The following is a 13,146-nucleotide window of genomic DNA, read 5'->3' as shown; positions in this document are numbered from 1 at the left end:
CATTGTTTCAAAGCAGCTTTATAGAAAATCATCTTCATGTCTTATAATTGCATTTAGCAGATTAGAGCTGGGTGATATAGTTAATATTTTGCGACGGTATAAGCAATAAAGAGTTATGCTATATATTATATATAACCTTGCGTAAGTATACTGATGTATGCGGATAAAATTGGACATACTGTGCTTCTATATCCAGATTTAAATACGGCATTATTATAGTTGACATTTTGCAATGAAATAAATCAGGGAGTTGAGATTTTCTATATCGTATATTGCTGTGGATAAAGTTGGATATAATATATATCCAACTTTATATATGGAGCTGTGCAATAATACATGATGTCTTTGCACACACACACACACACACACACTGATATAATAAAGCCATGTTGTTCAGCCTAAGTGTGTTTGATTGATGCATTTATGATCATCTTTCATGATATGATGTATTATGCACTGCTAAAATCTTTCTCCTCCAGAATGTGAAGTGTCAGTGTGAAGAAAACAGATTCCTTTTCAAAATAGAACAGCAATATAAACCCATTTGTTCAGTCATCCAGTGGCAGGAATACTAACCGTGAAGTGATTTTAAAATGTATATGTGATAGGAGCATTAGAAGATTTTGAACAAATGTTTTGTTTTCTACATTGTTTCAGAGCTGAACCAAGCCCTGCCGAAGCAATCCAAGAAGACCTGCATCGTGAAGATGGTTGGCACAAGGAACCTGTGGAAGAATATAGTCGTGCTCTGCGTCAACTCGTAAATTCATTTTTATTATGCACCAATCTGTGTCCATTTACACATCTAGTCTAGTGTGAAATATGAGGGCTATTAATTATCAAAAACATTCTGCCGCTATTAAAAAGCTAGTTCACCCAAAATAAAAATCCTGTAATTCTCATGTCGTTCCAAACCCGTTCATCTTCAGAACACAAATCAAGATATTTTTGATGAAATCTGAGAAATTCCTGTTCCTCCACTGACGGTCCAGGTAACCAAAACTTAGAAGATCCAAAGAGGTCATAAAGCTGCTGTAAAATAAATGCATATGAATCAAGTGGTTTAATTCAAGTCTCCTGAAGAGATCCGATCACTTTATATGATTAACATTTAATTTAGGATTTTATTCACATATAAACAAATATACTGTACAGATTTGGCACATCACACACATCTGAGCTTCCGTGTTTACTATATGTGACATGCTCTATGTATGCGTGTCGATTAGTGTTTGTATGTAAATAAAAGCCTAAATTAAATCTGTTCATCATGTCTGTTCTTCACAAGACTTGGATTAAATTACACAGCTTGATTATTAAGCCTTTTTGGATCTTCAGAGTTACCTGGAAGGCACAGAACCTCTCAGATTTCATTAAAAGTATATTCATTTGTGTTTGGAAGATGAACGGAAGTCTGACAGGTTTGGAAGGATGTGAGTGTGAGTAATTGATGACAGAACTAACCCTTTAACCCTCTGTGTCTCTCCCTGTCTCAGACTGACGGGTTATGGCATACACCACTGCTTTGCACGCAGCATGATGGACCAGGACTTCCCGAACCAGACGAGCTTGTTTCATAACTTCTATGCCCACTACTACATCATGGCGGGCATCGCAGTGGCTTCGTGTGTGTCCCTTTGCCCTGCGGTGGGCGTGATGGGCCGGCGTGGAGGACTCCTCATGTTCATGATCATCACAGCCCTGGCATCTCTCCTTCAGCTGGGCCTGCTAAACCGTGAGAGAACACACACACACACACACACACACACACACACACACTGCAGTCACTGCCTGACCCTGTGTGGGCAACATTAACCCAATCATACAGAAACACCGTCATGGGGAAGTGACTGCATTTACATGCACATGCAGAAAGCAACACTCTGAGCCTTCATGTAAACACAAACCAAACGCCATTTTCCTTATGCCATTGAAGAGATTAAAGGGAGAATTCACCCAAAAATAAAAATGACTGCATGATTCATCCTCAAGCCATCCTAGGTGTATATGACTTTCTTCTTTCAGACGAATACAATTAGAGTTATATTAAAAAATGTCCTGGCTCTTCCAAGCTTTATAATGGCAGTGAATTGCCGGTTCTGTTTTGAAGTCTATAAAAGTGCATCTATCCATGATAAAAGTGCATCTATCCATGATAAAGTGCATCTATCCATGATAAAGTACATCTATTCATGATAAAAGTGCATCCATCCATCATAAAGGTGCGTCTATCCATGATAAAAGTGCATCCATCCATGATAAAGTACATCTATTCATGATAAAAGTGCATCCATCCATCATAAAAGTGCATCTATCCATGATAAAAGTGCATCTATCCATGATAAAGTGCATCTATTCATGATAAAGTGCATCTATTCATGATAAAAGTGCATCTATCCATCATAAAATTGCATTTATCCATGATAAAAGTGCATCCATCCATCCATGATAAAGTACATCTATTCATGATAAAAGTGCATCCATCCATCATAAAAGTGCGTCTATCCATGATAAAAGTGCATCTATCCATGATAAAAGTGCATCTATCCATGATAAGTGCATCCATCATCATAAAAGTGCGTCTATTCATGATAAAAGTGCATCTATCCATCATAAAATTGCATTTATCCATGATAAAAGTGCATCCATCCATGATAAAGTACATCTATTCATGATAAAAGTGCATCCATCATCATAAAAGTGCGTCTATCCATGATAAAAGTGCATCTATCCATGATAAAAGTGCATCTATCCATGATAAAAGTGCATCCATCATCATAAAAGTGCATCTATCCATGATAAAAGTGCATCTATCCATGATAAAAGTGCATCTATCCATGATAAAAGTGCATCCATCCTTGATAAAGTACATCTATTCATGATAAAAGTGCATCCATCCATCATAAAAGTGCGTCTATCCATGATAAAAGTGCATCTATCCATGATAAAAGTGCATCCATCATCATAAAAGTGCATCTATCCATGATAAAAGTGCATCTATCCATCATAAAAATGCACTTTTTTTCACTGAAAAATCACTGCCATTATAAAGCTTGGGAAGAGCCAGGATATTTTTTATATAACTCTGATTGTATTCGTCTGAAAGAAGAAAGTCATATACACTTGAGGGAAAGTAAATCATGGGCTAATTTTCATTTTTGGGTGAACTATCCCTTTAAGAGGGTTTCTGAGGCCTTGTATAAGCTCCGTTCTTACAGATTGTGCTTGTGTGTTGAAAGCACCAACAACTAAAGTAACGGAGCTTTAGCAGCTTTGTGGTGGAACCGCATGTACAGGATAAGCAGGTTAAGAGTGCATCATTAACACACACGTCTATTACTGGCTTTCTGCTGTGCATGTAAACATTGTGAATATATCAGAAGCTCAAAACAAAAGCATACTACATTTTACAAGCACAAATGCATATCTTTAATGTATGTATACTTTCATTACTAGCCATGAGCTGCGACCCACTTAGTTTGACATTTGCTGTTCTTGTTTATCCCCTGCATGTGCTCCGTCCATGATGAAGTGTTTGGGAAGTACAGTGTTCAGCTGAATATTGGTAAAGTATACATTTTACATGATTTGTCATGATATCACCTATGCCAGTTTAATATGTGGGGCAAGATAATAATAAAATAATAATTTTATTTTTTCATTAGAATTGAAAATTTTCTTTAAGTATCTTCTACTTTAAAACAATAATGCTTAATGTTAAATAACAGAAAAGGTCCTTTATTTTTTATTTTCCAGAGGTACTTTGTGTACAGATTTATGTCAGGACAATTATACACAACCTCAAAAAAATCCAACATCATCTTTAAACGGCTTTTAAAAACATGTTATTTTGGTGTGTATGTAAACATAGTCCATTTACCACAGTCTGAAAGATATTTCCAGGTATGTTTTGTCTCAGTAAATCAGCCAAAGCAGTGTAGAGGCATGATTAAAGTTCTCCAGAACACACTTTTTGATAAAAAAAAAGAAAGTGTTTTGAGGAGAATGTGAGGCTGAAAAAGAACTAAAGCTGAACCTTAATTTGACTTTGAACATTGCAACAAGATAATCACCCAATACAAAACAAGCAATAACAGCATTTTTAAACTGGAAAGTATTTGCAAGAAAGCCTTTAAACGTCAAAACAGAAGTGGGCAAAAGTTTATCCACGTATCCTAGACATCCATAAATGCATATCTGTTGAAAACACACTTTTTTTCATGAGTTTTACATCATTTTTATATTAAGTTGCATATGTGATGTTTTTTTTTTTTGAGGAAAAAACAATAAATGACTCATCATCTTGTGTTCTTCTCTCTGGTTCCCCACAGAAAGCTCAGATACGCTGAAGTACAACTTTTCTGTGGCTTTCTCCATGATTGGCATGTTCTCCTCCCACGCTGTCAGCAACCTAAGCATCTTTTTTTGTGCTGAAATCACCCCTACTGTTATTAGGTAAGCCAGGCCACATGGGCCACTTGCAAGATTATGGGGATCAATCATAAAGGCTAGAGGTCTTTCTTGTTTAGACCTTCCTGGTTAGTAATAATTTGTATTTCCCCATGGAGTATTTAATTCCAGTTATATTAGATAACACTTTGGTGGTAAAATCTGATAATGCATAAATCCCTTTGATGTTTAGGGTCCAGTGTTTTGATAAATATCTGTTTGATTTTAATGGGGCCCATAAACCTTTCGTGCATCATTTAATTGAATTTATTAAAGCAGGCCATTAATCTATATTAGTTATTGTGTAAATATTATGTGGTGATACTCCATTTTACACATGGTGATACTTACATTTACACTGCTTTATCCACCTTGCAAGGCAGAAGTAAGCAGTTTTCTGTGAATGTGCGATACTTCCTTATTCATTAGCCGCTATAGGGAAATAACTCTAAGAATAACAGTGTAGTAAACTGTGAAACTATTTGCGCAACAAACCAGTGTCTGTAATTACAACAATACATTAACTCTTTCCCTGCCATTCACGGAATCTTCCGCCAATCTGTTTTTCCACTGTTATACGGTAGGGGGCGCTATTACGCATCGTCTGAAAGAATACAGTACCTCCAGATCAAAACAGGCGAAGAAGAAGCAGATTGCTGACGCACATGCAAATTATAACGCAATCATCAGACATTCAACAGCATAGAAATCAAAACTCCCTAACGTTACCGAAGGATATGTCGAACCCATGAAAAGGAAACGACTGTGAAGCTTTGTGGGTGTTGATGGACTTGAATCTATGTTTTGATCATCATTCTGAATCTGATCCAGACGTAGCATTTGCCAAAAACGCGATTTTCTCAGCTTTTTGTTCAAAATTTTGCTTTTTTATGAAACGTACCCATATTCAAGTGTTGATTTAAAAAAAAGGTGGTGGTGACTGGTCACTTGTTTTAAAAATGCTGGCAGGGAAAAAGTTAAAATAATATGCCAAGCATTTACGAGATGAGACCGAAAGCCAGACACGTTCAATTTGCAAATGGCCGCACCCAATCTTACGGTAAAATAAGGTGTATATCCCCCTAACCTTGTGCTTTTGTGTGCTGTATAGGGGCGGTGGGCTCGGCCTGGTCCTGGCCAGCGCTGGTTTCGGCATGCTGACAGCCCCCATCATGGAGCTGCATAACCAGAAAGGCTATTTTCTGCATCATATCATTTTCGCCTGCTGCACTCTCATCTGCATCATTTGCATCTTGCTGCTGCCAGAGACTCGCAACCAACCCCTACCAGAAACATTAGCGGATGCTGAAAGTTACACACGCCAACCGTTACTGCCACCTCGCAAGCCAGGCGAGCAACGCCTTCTGCTGACCAAGTCCGACAGCCGCGAGTACGCAAGGGTCGGCGACACGCCTCTCCACGAAGCAGCCGCCACTGCTATTTCCACAATGGACTCCACTGCCTCATCCGCCATCGATCTTGCCATGCTCATTGATGCCCCTGTCCAGCAAGTCACGGGTCAGGTAGAGATATTCAGCATGAAGACCTTGACTTCTGCCCAAGAGCTCAAGCAAACCATCGAGGAGTATCCCAAATCTGCAACCACTCCGGAGTCGTCTGCCGAGGATCCTCTCCTCGCCTCTATCCCTAACACCTCTACGCCAATTACTATTCACTTGTCTAAAACAGAATCCCCTCCTGATGTTGTCCTAACTCTTCTGTCTTCTTCCCCTGCGGACTCCTCTTTGTTTAACAGTCATGCCTCTCCCTTATCGACCCAAATCCAAACTCCTACATTTGTAGATAAAGCTATTCCTCTTGCTTCGGAGTTTCCCTTACCTGGGGCTAATGATTGCAACATCCAAGTTGAAGTGGGCTCGTCAGGTCCTTCTTCTTCTTCACCACCGCTTGTCAGCGACGCTAGCGTACACCTGACAGCGTCCTCCGCATTAGACAACGCCATTCCTCTCTGCGCAATTAACCTGTCTGATCCATCACCTACATCCACTGGACAATCACCCAGTCAGTCTCTAAATGACATTCCCCCCTCTTCCTCAATAGACTCTCCTGTTAACCTAGTCTCTGATATTCTAGCCCCTTCCCCAACACAACTCTCATTATCACCAGTACTAGACCCATCTGGTCAAGTGAATGGCATCCCAGCTTCTTCACCCATAGATTCCGGCACACCCTTGTTACACTTAGTTGCTCCACCTGCGATGAACTCCATAGGATCTGGTCCCCCTTCACCAGCTCCACTGGAGTCTGTAGGTAATGGCACAACTCTTCATGCCACTGTGGATTCAACGGCACCTCGTGCCACGAGCACGGACTCTGTTACAGCATCTGACCACCCGCTCATGGCGGACTTGACCGTTTCCTCGCCTATCGACTCAGGTATTCCTACAGACGCTGACTTGAACATCACGGAAACCAGTGGGGAGACGTCTTCATGACGGACACATTCGCTCCACATGGCTTGATGGACAGCCTTATTATTCTTACTGCTTCTTATCAAGAAGCAGTCCTTGCCGTGGGGAGGCATTGTTAGAAGTATTGTTATTTTCCAGCAGCCATGACCCGAGAATGGCGAAGCAAGGAGAAGGTATAAAAGGATTTGACTGAAAGGGAATGACCATGCGCAAAGAGTTTTTACTCTCCCTTGGTTTCCAAGCCTTCTTACTGTGGTGCCAGTATCTGCTTTTTTGGGGCAGCTAGATCCAAAATTCCATGCGTTATCATTGAGCTTCTATTATTAAAAACGCTAAGAACAATAGTGTCAAGTTCTTACTTGAGTTACTCTGGAATTCCATGTAGTCTAGTGGTTAGGCGTACTCATAAATGCTTGTTTGATAGTAATTAACATTTAGGATCAAATGTGAGTAATGTTCTGTAATTAATTGACTGGAATGAAGTTGCTATATTCAGGTGGGAATACAGCATCCGTGAGGTCCAGTATCAAAGGGAAATTTCTCAAAAACCCAAGAGTGTATATTTAACGCTGGGAATGTTTGCCGATGTTGTCCTGAAGTGAACGGCAAATACCTCTATAAATTAGGTGTCAAATAAGCAGTTCATGTTCGGGAAGTATATGTGACGAACCATACGCATATTTTCAAACCTGTTGTAAAATAGATACTTGCACAGAGACTGCTCAATGGTATACGTGTGGTATGTTTTATGAAGCTATTATGTTTTGGTTGAGCTAATCGCTGATTCTGGTGGGGGAAAAAATTATTTTGAGGAATACAGATGATACTTCATGGCTGTGTAACACTGTCAAAGCGACCCACGATACACTCAATCAAGTGTAGGCAACAGACTTATTGTGAATGTGAAAAAGTTTTGTAATTTATGCTATTGTGGTACTGATGTACAGTGGTACTGACTGCTTTACTTAAAAAAAAAACAAAAAAAACAAGGTTATGTTGTCTGTATCAATGAGTGTACGCCCATTGGTATTTTGTTACCATGTCTGTGTAAATGTATGTGGCACTTTATCGTTCACAATGACAAAAAAAAGCATGTGAACATCTAAAATGAAACTTTCAATGAATGATTTCAAAGTAATGAGAACAAATATGAATTTTAAGGAATGTGTACAATTGTCATCTTTCATTTGTGGTCACTTTATACTCACAGCAATAATGTCTTTACAATACGCGACCCATATGAGTTTAAATCATTTCAAATCTCTTTTTTTTTTTTTTTGTATCCTTAATCACAGTAAAGAGCATTAATATTAAATATAAATTTTTTGATGTCTGAAATTGTCCCCTTAAATGTTGTATCATGCTTATTTGTAAGTTTGGCAACAGTTGGCCGTGATCAAGGATAAAACTACTGGAAGGAAATTTCATTAAGAAATATGGATCTAAACCTGTACTTGGCACAAAATGCAACATTACTTTGGATAACTTGGATTATGCCAATGATTGTGGGATATTTTTAATCAATCCAGCTAACATTTAGTTTCTTTTTATCTTCAATAAAAAGTATTATGGCCCTACAGTATGTACAACTTTTAAAAACAGGTTTTGATTATTTTTTACTTTGTGTTTTGTTATTCCAAGGACAGGGGCATTTTCTTATCAAACATATGATGGCCTTCTTCTGTCTGGTGACCTCCTTTAGCTTTCACTACTGTATTCCTGGTTAGCTATTCAGGATATCTTGTTACATTTGATATGAAAGATCACACTTTTCCATTTTTCATTTCCAATCTGATTGGTTAGCGTGATTGATTTGGCTTTGTTTTGCCTCAAACACTTTGGACGAATCTCAAAGACTCTTGTTTTTAAAAGTAGAAATCCGGACTATTCAGTCATTCAGTGAACCTAGCCAAGAACTCTGTGAGAAAAATACTTTATGTAAGTGTGCAAATACTGAAGTGAACGCTTGGTCGTGCATGAGTAACACCTCAATACTTGAGAGCAATAGAGTTACCTTCAATGCTTGTGCCATTAAGCCACATGTATTATGTTGTACAATGTTATTAACATTATGTGTTATGTTGTACAATGTTATTCAGGTAGCTTCAAACATATAAAATCTAATTCTCTGAGCAAGATTGTCTTCAAAGTGTTGATTTGCCATGACAGAAGTTGATCTAAAAGAGAAAACTCACCTGAAGACTTGAATCTACTGTCTGCTATAGTGTATACTTGTGTTCTCAATGTGTCAAGACTGTAGATTAACACACAATACAATGACACATGAAACTGAGCTTGTGTAGCTAGAAGTACTTGTTCATTTACTTTTTTGACCCAACTCTCCTCTATTAAACCAAACTTAGCATTAAGTTCATCTGTTCCTCCACTCATTATTTGACACTCCACTAGACATTAAGAGTTTTTCATTAGGGTCAAATCAGATCACAAACTAAATGTTTCCTACATGCTACACAGCTCTAATTGAACAGATCATATACTGTATGTCGTAGTTCAAATCTAATACTATGACTACACTTAAGAAAGCTATATTGTGACGATCCTCTCATAATCGAGACCCATTACCATTACACATACAGAAGTCACAGCAATAAGAACAATATTCTTAATATTCTCAATTCAAAGGCTGCATCCTTCGAAGGCCGTGAAGATCGGACCGAGCGTTTTTGTATGGGACGGTCCAGCCTATAGAGGATTGTTCTTGTCGCCTAACTTCTGTGACAGCTGCCGCTGTAATATCCCATCGTTGTAAATATGTTAACCTTGGTCCATTTATGTATATAATAAATGCCCAGGGAAAGAAGATCCTTCGAAGGACGCAGCCTCTGAATTGGGACACACAACTTGTTTTCAAGTAGCACCACTTGACATGCTAGACTTGTGCGCATAGCATGTGAAGGTCGGCTGTCAATGGGAATAAATAGTGCGGTGTTTAATGCTAAATTGCTGAGGTACTGTATTCTTCACATTGTGTCCCAGACAGCAACATGGTGTCGTCCCAGATCCGGGCCGTATGGAATCCATGTGTACCAGATGTGGGCCGGATCTGGGCCGACACTATGTTGAGGTCTAGGGTGGATCAACCACTATAGATTTACCTCTTTTACAGTTAGTATATTTTTTTGTAACCTCTTTCAGATTTTATAAGAACTAATTGTGGTAAAGCCAAAACATGATCTGTCATCTGTAACCAGATCTGTCATCTGTGACTCGGTTTGACCTAGAAAACTGAATTTTAGCTAGTCAATGTAAACTCTTCCAAATTCAAATTTGTGATTTCTTGAGAATATACCTCATTGACAAGGGTATTTAATACAGGTATTGCCTGAGAATGTAATATGCCTCGCTCCCAAGAGCACAGGCAAGTGGATGAATGTCAAAAAATTGATTGTTTTGGATTTCATGTACATTTTTTAACATACATAATGCACTTGTATATAAAGTTGTATGTGTCGTAATATACTTTAATGAATAAAATATATTTGTTGAGATATTTATTTATTTAATTACTGATGGATGTGTAAATATGTTGGCTGATAAAATAGTTAATCTATTATAGATTATATATCTGTAATCCAGAATAATCAGTCAGCAGTTTTGTTCAGTATGGGACCAGGTTTCTCCGAACAGCTGCGAACGCCTCAGGATTTACTGCATTTGAATCAGCATACAATTTCAGTGGGAAAAAAATATTGATTTTCAGACAGTGTTACATTATTATGTTATTTATTTAGCAGCAAATGCAATGAATGCTCATTCACAGAGGTGGGCACAAATATATGAAAATGTGTTTAAAATAAAAATAAAAACTAGTAGGGATGGACGATATGACCAAAATCTTGCATCACAATACGAGTGAGTTTCACAGTAACAAAAATATCATGATATAGTCTTGTTATATATATATATAGATACGTGGTGCTACGATATTTACCAGTGAAATTTCACTGTTCTCAGTACCAGTTTCGATACAACTGCAAAAACTAATACTAGACTAACTAATGTAAGTAAAACCTTCTCAAGCAACTATTGAAGACAAGTAAACGGTCAGTACTAAAATAAATACAAAGAAACAAATGACAAGCAATAGGGCAAATAAATACAACAGAACAAAGATAAGGAGTGTTATGTTTTTCAGGTAGGTCTACCTAACAGTAAGAACTCATATAGAAATCGAATAAAGTAATGCAATGTAAAATGAAACACTGCATAATCTTCACTGTATGAATTAAATACACACTGATATTTATTAACGCTATTAAAGTTATTCAGTCTAGAGCAGTGAGTGATGTTCTCTTTGTCTTTTGTTGTTTGATTATCATTAATGATGACATCAGCAGGTTTATTAGGCTGCTGTCACTTTAAGAGCGAATGCACTGATCCAATATACTTACACATCCAATTCTCCCGACGGTTTACCTTCACTCAAGAGTCATAAACTGGCTATATTTACATGAATACTCAGATTTTCACATAATTTTGTATCTATTTAAACATTAAACCGCACACAGAAAACTGCCAGTCAGTGTGCGAATACTGCCTTCAAGTTCTGTTTTGTGGCATATTGCACTTTTAATAACTATTTTTAACATCAAGCATGTCCCATTCTTTATTACTCGTTCGTTCATGTTTTTTTATAGCGCTAATGTGTCAATAACTAAAAGCACTAAAAGCTGCACGGATATGCATACGTGTTATATAAACGATATAGAAGTTAAATTAATTCTGCGTAATATATCGTCATATCACCCAGAAAGCAAGCAGTAGGAATGCTTAAAGGGGTGGTATAATGCCCTTTTCACAAGATGTAAAATAAGTCTCTGATGTTCCACAGAGTGTGTATGTGAAGTTTTAGCTCAAAATACCCCACAGATATTTTTATATAGCATGTTAAAATTGTCACTTTTTGAGGGTGAGCAAAAAATTACATTTTTGTGTCTGTTCCTTTAAATGCAAATGAGCTGCAGCTCCCGGCACAGAGGGCGGAGCTACAAGAGCTCCTGTCCTTTTACCTCACACACACACGCACTGGAAATTTCTAAAACTTTGAGCCTTTTATGTTCAAACCGGAGTCAGACAATGATGGAGAGACTCGAGAAGAAGTGACAACATGAAGACAAATTCACCAACTAACCATTCAGAAATGTTATGTAGCTTATGTGTAGTTATCTTCTAGTCACTGATTAGCATATTCTCTCACGATAATCTATAAATCGTGTTCAGGGGGCGGGGTTTATGTAAATTCTAGGGTTGGTGATGTCACTAACCCAGGAGGAATGTTGTGTAGTCTCTACCAGCCGTTTATTGTAGTCCTTAAAATACATTTCTTTACAATCAAATATCTTTGAACTTTGAGCGTCGTAACTTTGCAGATGTTGTTTATGCTCAAAAAGCAACATTACACACTAACTACAGTTAGAAAAGTCAAATCATAATCAACCACCCCTTTAAACACATTTGACTGGCTGATAAAACCACCAACCAATTAGCTATCAAGACTGACTTCCCTTTTATTCCTTCATGTTAACTTCCTTCATGTTGACATGTTAAGGCCCCACACAGTAACATAGTGTCGGCCCAGATCCGGCTCACTTCTGGTATGTGTGGAATCCATGATGGATGGAGACGTATAGCTGCAGCTCATGACAGCTGGGCTCGGCCGGCCTGAACTAGTTGATACAGGAGATCAGACGCTGAATAAAGAGGAACACTGAAACACCGCCCATCCCTGTTTAGAGTACAATAACAAATGTCAAAGGATCAAGGAAAATGTGTTTTCTCAATTCATTCCCCCTTTAAGTTCATCTTCAGCATTACATCCGGCGGCCCAACGGTTGTACTCGTTAGTCCAGAACAACTCATTCTGAAAGAATGGATCTTCCCCTGGTTTAATAAACTGCTCGTCACACTGTTCTTAACCCCATGTTTAAGGCCTGCTGTACCTCCTGGGTTAAGTGAAGTTTCACAGTTGTAATTCTGAAAGGGATCAGAAATTGCTGTACTAGAATGTCAAAAATGTCTCATTAAATATTCATGCTCCTCTTCACACACTAGCTGTGTGTAGTTTCAGCATCTCAGGGAAACAGTGACATTTCAACAGATGGATAACAGTCCGAACACGCTTGTTCAGTGCTGTGGATGTTAATTTACAAAGCATTTGTCGGTCAGGGCTGTAACACCATAAAGGGGACAAGTGCCCTAATAAATGACAGTCTATCATTCGCCCCACTTGCTCCACGAAATCCAG

At 38.2% G+C, this 13,146-nt stretch overlaps 1 protein-coding gene across 2 annotated transcripts in view; it reads left to right on the top strand.

Moving 5' to 3' along the window:
- The window catches only part of LOC311291337 (solute carrier family 22 member 23), a 52,490-nt gene extending 42,128 nt beyond the window's left edge, over window positions 1–10,362 (top strand). For both annotated transcript variants that reach the window (XM_084410309.1, XM_084410308.1), the window contains 5 exons: window positions 658–760; window positions 1,497–1,735; window positions 3,533–3,565; window positions 4,332–4,455; window positions 5,561–10,362. In XM_084410309.1, coding sequence (XP_084266435.1) covers window positions 658–760; window positions 1,497–1,735; window positions 3,533–3,565; window positions 4,332–4,455; window positions 5,561–6,905 — 1,844 coding nt within the window. In that variant the 3' untranslated portion in view covers window positions 6,906–10,362. The remainder of the gene's footprint in view (window positions 1–657; window positions 761–1,496; window positions 1,736–3,532; window positions 3,566–4,331; window positions 4,456–5,560) is intronic.
- The last annotated feature ends 2,784 nt before the right edge of the window (window positions 10,363–13,146 follow it).

This window comes from Rutilus rutilus (assembly GCF_951802725.1).
Source record: "Rutilus rutilus genome assembly, chromosome: 6".
Taxonomy (NCBI): Eukaryota; Metazoa; Chordata; class Actinopteri; order Cypriniformes; family Leuciscidae; genus Rutilus; species Rutilus rutilus.
This window is presented reverse-complemented; position numbering and strand designations above follow the sequence as displayed.